The following is a 15793-nucleotide window of genomic DNA, read 5'->3' on the forward strand; positions in this document are numbered from 1 at the left end:
TCATTAAGTGATGGAAGATTTCTCTGCAGTATGTAAGAAGGTTGACCATAATGTTTCATACATTTACAGCAACTGTGTGTCAATGTTCCTATTTCAGCAACCAACGAGGCTGAAAGACTATTACAATTTTACATAGACAAAAAGATGTCACCTCGACAAACAAGAGGAAACCTGAAGATAGAGGAAATCTGAGCAACACACACAAAATGCTGGAGGAACTCCAGGCAGCATTTAGGAAAAGAGCATAGTCGATGTTTTGGGCCGAAACCCTTCGGTGTCACGTAGAACTGAGTCCTGAGGTGCCGGGCAGTGCGATGGTGGGAATAGGAGGCATGGCTTGTAAAACTGTTACCATGTTGCTTATTCATAGTAGGTACATAATAACTTATTGGGTGTAGGGGAGATCAGAAATTTATGGGTTTCCAGAGAGAGTGGGGTGGAATCCAAAGCCTTGACTGGGGTTTACAGACACAACTGAGTCAGAGGGAGAAGTAGTCATGTCGTACTGGAGTATTAAGGCAGTAATTTGGTGGATGGGAAATGGTTTGAGGAAGGTATTGGCATGATGGGGTGGGGTATTTGTTAGTAAAAGGTAAAAGGTGAGCTTGTGACTTAACTGGGTGCCAATCTGGCAATGTACAACAAGAACCCTGTCCTAGAAGTACTTAATGGTTGTTGCAAACTTCCTCCACAATCCTTCAAATTGGCTGCTGCACAGGAATGACATAACTTGCAAGTCAGGGACCCATTAAGTGGGAAGCGCTCTGGGAGACAGTTCAGCTGAATGTCCAGAATGAAAGCAGGTGACCCAGAGAATGTCACTTCTGCCTTTCACTTTCTGCTGAGCACATTTCAATTGTTTCTGCAGAAATAAACTGCACCTTCTACATAATCTAATTTCCATAAGGCAGTAAGACATAAGAACAGAATTAGGCCATTCAGTCCATCGAGTCTGCTCCACCATTTCATCATGGCTGATCCTGGATCCTATTCAACTACATACACCTGCCTCTCACCATATCCCTTGATGCCACAATCAATCAGGAACCTATCAACCTTCTCTTTGAATATTCCCACAGACTTGGCCACTCCAGTCTGTGGCAGAGCATTCTGCAGATTCACCATTCTTTACCTAAAAATATTCCTCCTTACTTCTGTTCTAAAAGGTTGCCCCTCAGTTTTGAGGCTGTGCCCTTTAGTTCTGGATTCCCCCACCAAAAGAAACACTGGTTTTGAGGCATGTTCATTCTTAACCAGCTTTAACCTGTGAGAACTGAACAACAAAAACTTGCCTGACTGGAAATGTTTCATTTTAAACAACTGTTGTTAATAAACAACAGTGTGCCTTAGCACTAGAAGGTCAAAATATCCATAATCCTTCCCTCTGCAGCTGCGCACATTGCAAGCCGTTAGGTTACCTGGCAGGAGTGCTTAGCAATCAGCAGGGCTGAGCTCCCAGGACAGTTATCAAGGAGGACAATCTCATGGGAGAACTCAAATATTGACATTAAAGAAGGAAGACAATGAGTCTCTTTGTGATAGACTGGCTGCCTTATGAGAGCTTAACCGCTGACGTAGGGCTGGATCTCTGACATTTATTGAGAAACTAATCTAACACCCCTTTCCAGCAATTATACTGTGATTACAAATCAGGATGGCTGCAGTGACAAATGCACTGGGAAGAGAACAGGGGACTTAAAGCACCGTCTGGGTGCTGGTGAAGGACCCCAACAAGGGAATTCCATTCCCCTTATTCAGGGACCTCTTCATCAAGATAGTCCTGCTGGAATGCTGCAAGTTTGAGACAAAGGGCATCTACTGTTACCAGGACTTCCCAGGTAAAGGGTTGCATGACATCACCTTCAAGTACCCAGTGGGATGGCACATGTTACAGGACTTTCAGAAGAGGGACGAGGCTCCGCCATCACTGTTGAGGGTGCAGCCACTCTTCACCCACCTCACCTGGAAGGAATGTGAGATAACAGAGCACGTGTTCAACCCACGTGCATCTGCTGTGAATATCCTGACCTTCGTGACTCAGGGAGCAGGAAGCTGTGTGGAGGGACATCGACCTGTTTGGGAACTGGATCAATAGAAACTAAAGGTGGATGCAAATGGAACGTCATCCACCCTCCCTCAGTGTTGGCTATCGGAGGGAATCGAGTTTGCAGCCAAGACTATGTCCAAATTGCAAAAGACCTGGACATGTGGCCCAGTACAGTGTGGTCATCTGCATTATGGGAAGAAAGGACAATGCAATGTACAGATGCCAGCAACCTCTCCTCACTGGAGGATGAAGTAAACATAGAAAACTGATGACATGGACAGCGAAACTGAAAAACAGAGGGGACGAGGAGGGAGCCTACAGACAAATAAGAGTGATGAAGGAAGACGGGAGCATCCCACACATGCCAGCTCCAGGAGACCGGGAGCAGCACAGGGTCTGACATGAAGGGTACAGAACAATCAGTCAGAGGTCAGAACAGAAACAGAGACCAATCTCTCTCCAGTGATGCCACCACCAGCATCGCTCAATGACCCCACATCCTAGGGGAGACCATTCGCAGTATCTGAGCCTAAAACAGTGAGGCATTTCACTAAGGCTGTGGGCATGTGGGCTCAGGCTGATTGTCAAAGGACTGTATTTGTGAACTCTGAACTCCAGTAATTATGGAAATAAAACTGGCATCTCTAAAAATGTCTAGTATTAATGTCTTGCAAAACCTGACCTAGGGAAAGGCAGATTATCCCTTGGTCAAGTATTCCAAGGCATTAATACTGGACATTTTAGTATTTTTTTGAAACAGGTGTATGGGCTGCCACACCTTCACATTTATTGGAGATGGTTGTGATGGTGGTTGCAGGGATTCTGTCTATGTGGTAGTAGTGGAAACATTAGTAGAGGATGCAGCCTGGGGATTCTGCTGGGGGACGGCAACTTCTCGATCAATGAATTCAAAGTAGTGGTGAGTGGAGGTGTGCAGCGGCTCCTAGAGGCTGAGGTAAAATACCGTAACACTTCACTCCAGCTAATTGATACGTGCACCTCAAATGTTCTGAGTGAAACGCTAGTTGTCCTCCAGCAGCTCCCACTGAAGCTGGCAATGTCCCTCCCAATAGTTCTGGCTGGAGACTTCAACCACATCCTTGATGTAATGGACAACCTGGCAGTGCTGACAGGAGATTGGGCAGCAGCTCAAGACTCCTGATGGAAATGGTTGGAGATGCTTTCAGCACCAGTGTAGGCGGAACCCAACTGCAACGCACTTGGCCTAGAACAGTCAGCTCCGTACAGTCCCGGATAGACTTCCTCTTCATATGGCCAGATCCACTGATGTCATGCCAGTGTTCTTCACTGATCATTCCCACCTTTGAGCCTCCTGTAATCTTTTGGAGGACCAGAAGGCAGGGGACTGTCAAGCTGCTGACTAGAGGATATTGAGGAACTAAAAGGTTGGCTGGAAAATTCACGATTCACTGGTGAGAAGCAACCAAAGAGAACATTAAGAGGTTTCTTATTCTCAAAAGTTGTAGAAAGCAAGTCACAGTCAGAGAGAATTGCACCCACTCCAGACAGACCTGCATTAATTTGTTCTGCCATCTAGAGGCGAGGGCATGGGGGTAACTGAGAGGGGAACTCTGAGAGGTGAAGAGCTAGCAAACTGTGCTCACTGCTTCTGAATCCTCCAAGGTCATCTTCAAATTCAGGATCCCTTTTGTGGGGAAGGATGAGATATGCTGATGTTTGTTCTTCCAAAAGTATCACAAGTTGACATCTTAAGGAAGAGGTCGGCTCAGTAACATCCTCACAGACAGATGTACTGAGGTTCTCCAGATCCCCTTATGCCAATCTGTATTACAGCAAGAGCACAGCCTGCTTTCCTCTAACACAGAAATCCTGGATAATAGTAAGCAGGAGAATCTAGATCAGCCACTGTACCTGGAGGAGCTGACGAGTTCATCCACTCGCTCAGCAAGAATAGAACTCCCTGAAGTGACAGTCTACTGGCAGAGTTGTATGCCACCCTATGGAACGGGATGGCAAAATGCCAGTCTCCATGAGGAAGGGCATCGTCACTCACATTAACAAACAGAAGAGGGAGAGGGACTACAGCTGAAATTGGAGACCTATTTCACTGCTGAATATGAATTATTCCACCTATTACCTGCCAATTTGTCCCCCTTTTTACTCTGGTTTCTGCCATCTTCCTTTCCAGTTCTGATGTTCCTTTCCATCCATAGATGCTGCCTGACTACCTGTCATTTGTGGAAGAATTCTTATGAATGAACACCTTTGACCACTACTTCTTCAGGTGTGATCAGTATGTATTGTCCTGCAGACACTGCGGGATAGAGACTCTGTGGGTTTGTTCCCTGAGCAAATGGTCCAAACCATCTGAGAATGTCTCATCACTAGATCTGGCCAAAAGGCACCAAGGCCTTGCTTGCCTGGTGGTGAGAGGTGCCCTTCAATTTAGTGCCTTCCTCTGAAGATCGTTTATCACCCCCAATATATGCTGTCCTCAGGACAGTGGCTGCAGTGGGGAAGAGACTGAAAGAAGACCCAAAGAAGACCCACCTCTTTGCAGACTGTGGATTTACAAGAATGAGGTGACAGATGCAAGTGTCTACCTCACAGTTTATCCTTAGCAGCTGCATGACAGAGGACTCTCTGATCTAGGGCTGTTCCCAGAGTCTCACAGTGAGACAGATATCGAGTGCTGCTGGAAGGTCATCAACTTAGGGAAGGATGCTCTTTGGTCTGTCCTAAACTTGTTCTCCCAGCACAGCGTGATATCTATAAAGCAGGGGTCCCCAACCCGATCACAAACAAGAGAAAATCTGCAGATGCTGGAAATCCAAGCAACACACACAAAAATGCTGTAGGAACTCAGCAGGCCAGGCAGCTTCTACGGAAAAGAGTAAGCAGTCGAGGTTTCAGGCCAAGACCCTTCATCAGGACTGCAGTCCTGATGTCCATGGACCCCTTGCTTAAAGGTGTTGGTCCATGGCATAAAAAAGGCTGTAAGACAATGGTGTGGAGAGGCTCAGTCCAGGCTGCATGAGTATGTGCTGAGGAGTGCACTGAGGCTTGGTGCAATCAGTGCTAAGATTTTGTGGGGAAAGATCACTGTCTAGGCTCCTTCTGGTCCTACATATGGAGGGGAAGGCTGCATGGGGAAGTCCCTCGAACAATAAAAGTGTTCTCACCTCAGGGAGCATGAGAGGGGCAATGGTGCTGTGAGTATTTGTGGTCTTTCTTTAAAAGTTCACACTACTGAATGCACCAAGCACAAATGTAAAATTATTACTCTGTTTTGTGTGTGTGTGTGTGTGTATATAAATATATATATATGTATATATGTGTACACGTATGTACCAGACAGTGCCTCATCTTTGCAGTAGTGGAGGTCATGTACCAGCGTGTCAGACTGGAAATCGGGATTGGTATTAAAATAGCATGTTTGGTCACCTTGCTGCTTGTGGATGGATCAAACGTGCTGGACAATGTGGATATATATGTACACACACAAACACTGTTTATATACTACTAAAATCATGAATAAAGTCTATTTTTGAAAAAACAGCCAGAATTAGTTCTTCCAGCATGTAGCTGATTTTTTTTAGATTGAAGATGTGATTTTATATTGTCTGTTTCAAATAAAAAATATTAAAATAGAATAATTAAACTGCTGTATTAATATTAGAAGATTGAGTAGGATGAGATAATCAAGAGGAAAAGAGCAATTATGCAGTTAATATTTTTGTTCACCTTTTTTATTAAGTGGTCAAACATACACCAAATATGCTGCAGTGTATTATAGTTCATCTGGTATCTGGTAAAATACTTATAAAACTAATTAAACAGTGGCATTAGTAGAAAACTTTTCCCCTGTCTCAATACATCCAATTTACTTTCAATCACATTTAACTTCACTTTCTTCTGTCGAATTCCACAAAATGTCCTGACGAGGGGTCTCGGCCCAAAACGTCGACAGTGCCTCTTCCTAGAGATGCTGCCTGGCCTGCTGCATTCACCAGCAACTTTGATGTGTGTTGCTAGATAATTTGTTTTTTTTTGTTTGCGGTAGCAGCACAGTGCAATACATAAAATTACTACAATACAGTACAAAAGTCTTAGGTATCCTAGCAAAATATACCACGGAACTGTATTTTCCCAGATGGATGGGAAGTGATGCAGCAAATGACTTTGCTTATCCATAGCTATAACTGAACAGTACCCAGAGCTATCAAGGAGCATTGAAATCCAGAGGTTCATTATGTAAACAAGACGTCTGATTTGCAATATGTGAATTAAGTTGTGTGAAGCATCACAGAAACTGACTTACCACTTCTCTGTCTCCACTTGAATTCCTACTGACTGAAATTTGTTTGTATGTGTATCTGCTAAAGCCATGTGTTCTGGACCATCAACCTAGAAGAAGAAGATAAAAAGAGAATGCTGTCTGTTATTCCAATTCTGTTAAACCTGCACTTAAGAAAATAGTGCAATTTAGTCACAAAAACATGACATATTTCAGGAAAAAAGTGCTTTGCATTGGTTAGAAACAAGGCAGAAAGTGTTGCAACGATACCAACATACAAGCACACAAGTGCATTATGTACCTTAACATACAGTTGAAATTAGTACAGATTACATTGGTTCAAAGCATGGATTTCAAAACTGTACATGCTCACCTTTGTAGTTGTAATATAATAGTAAAAATGATTCTCGCAAATTAAAGGTAGTATGTGAAAACTAGGTTGAATTTGTCACTTTGATCCTTGGCTAACAATGCAACAATTATGCTGCATATATGTAAGATGTAAAACTGATTAGGAACACATTCTGCGGTTAGCTTTAGGTTAACATTTGCTAATTCAGGAAAACATAAACTTGTAAGGAATCAACTGCAAGTAAACATCCCGAACGATTATGAGTTTATTCACATACAACTGCCTTGGAACGAATCCAGGATTGTGTACATGGAGATTTGAAGTCATTCTAAAATATCCAGACAGCCAAAAGCTTGCTGTGGTGATGTAATATTTCAGATTGTTCAAGGCCTATTTAAGTGAACACATGACAGAACTTACAATGTGTTAATAGACCTCACTTAGCATTTCCAAACATCTCCTTGGTCACTGATCATGCAAAGTCATGGCTACGTTCACATTATCTACGTAAGCAAATCCACATCTCAGACAAAAGGATTGAATTAATACAAAAAAAGTGGCAGGACTTTTCAGTTAATGTGTTTTCTAGGTAGTGTGATTCAAATGCTAGAGTTTATAAGTGATGCATCATGACAAGCCTGAGATCACCCTGCTATTGACTCAAGAATATAATTTAAATATTATAACTGTGAAGAACAAACAAGAGAAATGGATTAGACTTCAATGACTTGGTTGAAGAGTTGGTATGAAAGCAAAATCTTGAGAACATCTCAATTTACAGTTTTAATATATAATCTGGAGTAGTTTAAGAATGCCTATCTTTAAGCTTTCAATGAAAATCAATGATGTCTACAAAGTGAGAATAGATACATCAGAACTTTGTAAAAGCTGTATTACCTAAAGAGTTGGAGGAACTCAGCAGATCAGGTAACAGGGATAGGAACAAACAGTCGACATTTCAGGCTGAGACCCTGATTTCGTGCATGTTGCTCTGGATTTTCAGCATCTGCAAAATCTCTTGTGCTTGTCTAAACAGTTCCCTTCTATGCAAACACGAGGAATGCTAAAATTTCAGTGATTTATATTTAAACATGGAGTAAATTTATTAGTATGTTTTACATCAATATAGTATATTTCTCTACTGGAAACAATTGAGTCAGCTGGGGTGATATACTGCGTCCGGTGCTCCCGATATGGCCATCTATATATTGGCGAGATCCAACACAGCCTGGGAGATCGTTTCGCTGAACACCTACGCTCTGTTCGCCAGAGAAAGCAGGATCTCCCAGTGGCCACACATTTTAATTCCACATCCCATTCCCATTCTGATATGTCTATGCACGGCCTCCTCTACTGTAAAGATGAAGCCACACTTAGGTTGGAGGAACAGTACCTTATATTCCGTCTGGGTAGCCTCCAACCTGATGGCATGAACATTGACTTCTCTAACTTCCGCTAATGCCCCACCTCCCCTCGTACCCCATCTGTTATTTATTTATATATACACATTCTTTCTCTCTCTCTCCTTTTTCTCCCTCTGTCCCTCTGACTATACCCCTTGCCCATCCTCTGGGTTTTCCCCCCTTCCCCCTTTTCCTTCTCCCTGGGCCTCCTGTCCCATGATCCTCTCATATCCCTTTTGCCAATCACCTGTCCAGCTCTTGGCTCAATCCCTCCCCCTCCTGTCTTCTCCTATCATTTTGGATCTCCCCCTCCCCTTCCTACTTTCAAATCTCGTACTATCTCTTCTTTCAGTTAGTCCTGATGAAGGGTCTTGGCCTGAAACGTCGACTGTACCTCTTCCTAGAGATGCTGCCTGGCCTGCTGCATTCACCAGCAACTTTGATGTGTGTTGCTATCTTATATAAACACAGATTTAATATCCCAACTGCGTAAAGGCTAGATTTTCTGCATGATTGGCTGTGAATGGGTGAATCATCTAACCTGTATTTTCTCATTCCTTTGAGTGACTGAAACCTTTACTCAGGTTTTTTGGAGAAGGTCTGGTGAGTCCATGCTAAGCCTCAGGCCGAGACTTAATGATTAATTTATTTATTAAGATACAGTTTGGAATAGGCCCTTCGAATGCACCTCACAGCAATCCCCAGATGTAATCCTAGCCTAATCATGGGACAATTTACAATCAGCAATTAACCTACCAACCAGTATGTCTTTGGCACGTGGGAAGAAACTGGAGCACCCGGAGGAAGTCTACTCCTTTCAGTCAGCAGTGGGAATTCAACCCAGGTTGCGTGTATTGTAAAGCATTGTGCACTGTGATAGTGGGGCGGGTGAGGGGGAGGAGGAGGGTGGAGGAAGAGTGGGGTGATCATGTTCAAGAAAGGAGACAAATTCAATTGGAGAAGATAGATTAGAGGGTCCCTGCTGCCAACTTAGAGCCAAGCAAAAGTTCTCAACTACCCCTTCCCAGCTGAAGAGAGCTCCTACCAGAGTCACCATGTGGACTCTGCCTAGCAGGAGTCCCACAGGATGACCATAATCAACAACTGAAAAGCTCTCTTTCAAAAAGCTTTTCACTCCAATGACTGAGAAATTTATTTAGTTCTCAGAAACTTATCATCACTCAATAACATGCGAAATTGTGCGGAAGCTGGAAATCCAAAGCAACGCATGCAAACTACTGAAGGAACTTAGCAGGTCAGGCAGCATCTATGGAAATAAATAAACAGTCCATGTATTGGGCCGAGAAGGCCTTGATCTCACTTCTAATCTCAGTCGTCAATTTATGACACACAGATGATTCTTGCCCATGTGCACACTCAGAAACTGAGCTCCAGGTTATTGTCGACTACTTCACTGAAGCATGCGAAACAGTAGATGTCTGGAAAATAATAGTCGTCTAGCGAGCTGTCTCCTTTTCTCAGAAGCCACCTCCTGTTAAATGTGGCCATTGACAATGAATTTTGCCAATGCATCAGCTTAGCTTTTGGCTGTCTGAGGAAAAGCTTTAAACCCAGCACCAAACTCATAGCATATACTATGCAGCTTCTCTGAGCTTGAGAGTTGTGGATAGTCTATAACAGGCTCCAAAGCATTGATGTAGTACTCTGTATTGCTTTCTTTAAAATCCTATAAAACAATTGACAGGGTAGGCTGTCCAACATCAGCATTGTATAGCAGGTCAATGTCATTTTATTGGCAAAGCATTGGCCCCAATTTTAATATAACCCATTCAATTTGGAATAGGATGAGTTCAGAATCCATGTTACCTGATTATATGGTAAACTGAGCTAATGCGATCACACAGATGGGTAGGTTATAAATTAGATCACAAGACCATAAGACATAGGAATAGAATTCAGCCATTTGTCCCATCCAGTCTACTCTGCCACTTAATCATGGCTGATCCTTTTTTTCCTTCTTTGGCCCCACTCTCCTCAGAACTTTTGATACTATGTCCAATTAAAAAACTATCAAGCTCTGCCTTAAATACACCCAACAACCTGGCCACCACAGCTACCTGTGGTAACAAATTCCACAAATTCACCACCCTCTGGCTAAAGAAAGTTCTCTGCATCTCTGTTTTAAATGGATGCCCCTCTATCCTGAGGCTGTGCCCTCTTGTCCTAGACTCCCCCACCATGGGAAACATCCTTTCCACATATACTCTGTCTAGGCCTTTCAACATTTGAAAGGTTTAAATGAGATTCTCCCAACCCTTCTAAATTCCAGCAAGTACAGACCCAGAACAATCAAATGTTCCTCGTATGATAACCGTATCATTCCCGGAATCATCCTTGTGAACATCCTCTGAACCCTCTCAAAGACAACACATCTTTTCTTAGATGAAGAGCCCAAAACTATTCACAATACTCATAGTGAGGCCTCACCAGTGCCTTATAAAGCCTCAGCATCACATCCATGCTCTTGTATTCTAGACCTCTTGAAATGAATGCTAACATTGCATTTGCCTTCCTCACCGTCGACTCTACCTGCAAGTTAATCTTCAGGGTGTTCTGCACAAGGACTGCCAAGCCCCTTTGCATCGCAGATTTTTCAATTTTCTCCCCAGTTAGAAAATAATCTTCACATTTATTTCTTCTACCAAAGTGCAAGACCATGCATTTTCCAACATTGTATTTTATTTGCCACTTTCTTGGTCATTCTCCTAATCTGTCTAAATCTAAATTGGGCATACATTTTAGCACACTTCATTTCTAATTGGTGGATTAGATTAAAACTGGGGCCTTCTAATCATAACCTCACAACTAGCAAAGGCATTTTCATAGTGAAGCTTTTTACTGTTATTTTCTAAGTGTGACACAGCTCATTCTACTCTAATGTAAAGCAAGAGATCTTCATAGTCTTCTGGGCATCAAAACTCTAGAAATTAGGCTGCTTTGAAGCTGTTATATAGATTGTAAAATGCATTCGGCCTTGGGTCAATCAATCATAGTTTGTGGCTTCCAGTGTTCTAATAAGTAGGAAGAATGAAAGAGTGTTAATAAACAAAAGCCCAATTTGAAGAAAAAAAGTACCTCACAACAGAACCCTGAAGTTTTCAGAAGTCACTACAATTTATTTATTTTATGTGCCTTGGAGTCACAACTGATATTAATGGGATGTAATAATGCAAGCATGCTTTTCATTCCTGGGGGCTTCTGCGATAGAGGCTAATGAGGAAACTCTGAGGTACAACCCAAGTTGACCTGAAGTCACTTCAAATATAGTTGTAGCTCACAAATTAAGGCAGTTGACATAATTAAGTTGGATGTTATTCTCATTATTAGCATCATAAAGAATCCTTCAAGATACTTGGATTTAAATTCTTCTCTTTATTGTTTTAATGCTAATCCATTTAAAAGTAACATTATCTATACTGTCATTAATACAAGTACAAAAAGGCACTCACCTGTATTCCAACAGAAGAACATTTGCTTTTCCTCAACACATCCCCTCTCAGTTCCTCCGCTGGCTGGATTCCCTTGTCATTTGCTGGTGTGTTGTCAATGTACTGTTGACTGTTAGATGGTCCATGAACCTGTGCATTTGCAGCTTCGATAGCGGCAGTTAAGGCTTTGACACTATCCAAACTTTCTGTGGAGTTACTTAATCCTGACTGGCTGTTTAGATCACCCCTCTGGGTATGTCCATCCAAATATGCATCCTGCGCAGATTCTGTGCTGCTCTGCGCAGTGATTGAGATGAATGGTTTAATTGTGGTCCGTGGTGGGACTGGAGGAGGATTTTTCTTATATGTAGTAATACACGATGACACTGCAGACAAAAGCAGAATGTCAGATATCTTCTAAGCCCCATCAGTAAATGTAATAGTACCTAATATCTTCATCAAACAATGGAAAATTAGTTAACTGTGACAATGGTAAATAGCTCTTCCCTTCTTGTTCAATGAAAAGAATATTGAAACTTTTTAAAGGAAATTAAAATTATTTCACGTGACTTTTTTTGACCCGGATGCAAAAAAGCTTGTAAGTGTGTGATCTGCCATTTTAAGAAATGTAAAGTAAATACATTAGGCTTCAGGGCCGTAGAATGCAGAAATATTGACAGTTACACCTGAGATCACCATGTGCAACATTTTATTAGTCTCTGGAAATAATCAAGTGAAGATTAGAAAGCTCTGGATAAAGGTTTGCACAACCTGTTGTCTGACACATTAGATATTTGTCAGTCATGCTGGGTGTGGTCTTTCATTGATTCTATTACGGTTCTTGGAATTACTGAGTATGCTTGTAAGAAAATGAATCTCAGGGTTGTATTTGGTCTCATATATGAACTTTGATAAATTTACTTTGAACTTTGAAGATGTTTTAAATCTAAAATTTAAATTATATGGTCATCTGGTGCTAACTGCTTAACTTGTCAGGCTGTACGTCAACTTGTTTTTCTGTGCAGTAACCTATTTTCTCAGTGTAACTGTTAAGTGAGTTATCAACATATGATATAGTTGTTACAAGTATATTAATTATCATTCCCATTCAAGACTGACCAACTGTAAACTTCAGGTGTCCAACACCAAAATGGTACTGTATTTTTCCCTTTGTGCTTTCCTCAACTATCAAGGAACAAGACCGGGAGATTCAGCTAAAAGTCAGAGATAAGTAGTTATCCCAGGAGTGGCCAACAGTCACTCTCTGAACAAGTCATGTAACTTTCCTGTTAATATTTAAAAAGGAAATGTTGCAATGAGGAATGATGTCACTTGATGTGCGTTTGGTTCTGGATTCAAGTCTGCAATGAAATACTTATGCTGGAAAGTGTCCAGTCAAATTTCCAAAGCAATGCAAAGTAAACTGGAATTAACAGTTACCATGTTTCATTCCAATCCAAAGTATATTTTTAAAAGTTCTCTGTGATATCCTTGATAACCTGATTAGTTTTTACACTTTAATCAACACAACTAGAAATATATTAACTGGTACTTATTACTGCTAGATTTGTTATGGACTGAGGCGCTGTAATTCAAAGATTCTGAAGTACATTTATTATCAAAGTACATATAAATTAAGCAACCTTGAGATTTGTCTGTTTACAGGCAGCCACAAAGCAAGAAACCTGAAAGAACCCAATTATAAAAAAGAAAGACCAATACCCAATGCATAGCAAAAGAGGAAACAAACATAAATCATGCAAACAATAGAAGCAAGCAAATTGAATGAAAGGATTTTGATCCATGATCTGTTTCTCTCTTCAGATGCTGTCTGGCCTGCAGATCTCCAATAATTTCCAATTTATTTAATTGCTTCTGGGGGTTTGCTTCACGTAAATTGACTAATGCATTTTTGTTACACTGTTGTTACCATACTTTATGCATACTGTACACTCAATGGCCACTTTATTATGTATACCTGCTTGTTAATGCAAATATCCAATCAGCCAATCATGTGGCAGCAACTCAACACATAAAATCATGCAGTCATGGTCAAGAGGTTCTGTTGTTGTTCATTAGAATGAGGAAGAAATATGACCCAAGTGATTTTGACCATGGAATGATAGTTGGTGCAACATGAAGTGGCTTGCATATCTTAGAAACTGCTGATCTCCTGGGAATTTCATGCACAACAGTCTCCAGAGTTTACAGAGAACAGTGCGAAAAATAAGAACGCCTAGTAAACATCAGATCTGTGGCTGAAAATGCCTTGTTAATCAGAGGGGTCAGAGGAGGATGGTTAGATTGGTTCAAGTTGACAGGAAGGCGATAGTAACTCAAATAACCACGTGTTAAAACCATGGTGTGTAGAAGAGCATCTCAGAGTGCACAACATCTCGAACCTTCAAGTGGATGGACGAAAGCAGTTGAAGAACACACAGGGTTCCAGTTGCTTCAAACCGCACTACAAACAATCAATTATATTGTAGAGGAAGGACTGTTATTATAAGGCAATTGACAGCTAGACCCCATATATTAGGGTTCTACAAATAGCAAATGAGATGAATGAAGTCAATCTTCTTTTTCCCAGTGGTATTGGTTGAGAAATGAATGTAGCAATGTCATGGGGAGAATTCCCTGCTTTTCTTCAGATGGTCAAACTTCATCATTCAAATTTAACCTGTCAAATAGATAATAGACTCATGTTTAATATCTCTATGAAGAAGCAGTTTCATCAAAAAGGAAGCACACTCGGAGCTCTGTACCAATATGTCAGCTTAGTTTCTGTGATCGGTCTCAGAGTTCTTCCACTGAACCAAAATATTAAATGGAGTATTTTAAAAAAAGCTTTCTTTTTTATGAATTTAATAATAAAAGGGTTAATACATTGTTACATCTTACAAATAATCAATTGTTTAATATATTTTTTTTACAGGACTCAGCCTTCTCACAGCAGCAAAATCATTATTGTGAAGATGTGCAGAAAAATTGTTGGGAATTATAACTACTAGGCAGGCAGTCCATAGAACAAGCAAGAAGCCCAGTTTATTTTTAAATTCAGGCATGGTGAGCTTCTTACTCAGAAAGGCCATTTAGAAACTCCCCAACCACTGCTTGAGTGTTGAGGGAGGGAGAGAACAGCTTCTGGTCCCACAAAAACTAATCTTCTTTTTGTCTGTCAATGCCTCCACTTCTTGTGTGACAGGTTTTACTGAAAAGATTATGGCTGAAGGGCATTTTACCAGGTATAGGATTTAAATGTCTATTGGCTTCTATATACATTGTTGAACTTTGATGTATATGTATTCATGGAGTGCCATCTAGGTGGAGGGAGTTAAAATTCTCCTTGAAGGATCAGTTAATTAACTTGCACTGTAGAATTTAATTTCACAAAGTATGACTTTTGAAATTTGCACTTGATCATACAAGGAGTTTAAAAAAAAGACAGGCAATCCTGAGATGACCAGTAGTCACACAAACTGCTTCTTGGTAGGTCTGTAGATGGCTATTATTACTGAAGTGGTGTGGGTGCCTTGTTTGTTTTTCCACTGCAAGACACTCATTATCCAGTAGTTGTCCTCGAGGAGGCGGCTAGAGGAAACTGCACATTTGTTGTCAGCTGCAAATTAAACATTTCAGGGCAAATAAGTTGTAATTTTCAGTTAATGGAACATGAAATATTGAATTATATTAATGTTAGATCTTACATGTGCAGCTCTATTCTGATCACAGAGGAAATGGGAGATAATTTCTGGAGCTAGCAGCAGCTGTCTGGGGAGCTTTTGTAAAGGACATAGAAAGACTGATTGTATTTTACGACAAGGTCAGGCATGCAATGGCAGGGAGCAAGAATGAGGCTGGAATTGGCTAGATCAGTGTGAGGCCCGAATCATTTTCTATCCCAGTCTCATTTTTATTCTGTAGTACTGTCTCTACCTGAAATAGAAAGGGGTGAAAAGGGCCAACAGCCTGGAATATTACCGTGTCGGCCCAGCATACGGGAACAGAAACAGTGCAGCTGAGGTAAACCATTTGACTTTTTGAGCTTCTCACTACGATCATGGCTGATCATATATCTCCCTACCATATTTCCAATACCTACTGATGTCTTTCGTCCTGAGAAAATTATTCCCTTCTTAAAATATTCAGTGACTTGTCTCTTCAGCATTCTGTTTTAGTAGATTTCAGGCTTGCCACCTCTGAGAGAAAGAATTTCTCTTCCTCTCAATCCTAAATCACTAGCCTAGTAATCCAGGTCTGTGA

General features: G+C 41.2%; 1 protein-coding gene across 1 annotated transcript in view; it reads right to left on the minus strand.

Moving 5' to 3' along the window:
- The window catches only part of dlgap1a (discs, large (Drosophila) homolog-associated protein 1a), a 334277-nt gene that overhangs the window by 62223 nt on the left and 256261 nt on the right, over positions 1-15793 (minus strand). The window contains exons 6-7 of the mRNA XM_072256043.1: positions 11552-11916; positions 6351-6436 (exon numbers count right to left, since the gene is read on the minus strand). Coding sequence (XP_072112144.1) covers positions 6351-6436; positions 11552-11916 — 451 coding nt within the window. The remainder of the gene's footprint in view (positions 1-6350; positions 6437-11551; positions 11917-15793) is intronic.

Source organism: Mobula birostris, chromosome 1 (assembly GCF_030028105.1).
Source record: "Mobula birostris isolate sMobBir1 chromosome 1, sMobBir1.hap1, whole genome shotgun sequence".
NCBI classification, from domain to species: Eukaryota; Metazoa; Chordata; class Chondrichthyes; order Myliobatiformes; family Myliobatidae; genus Mobula; species Mobula birostris.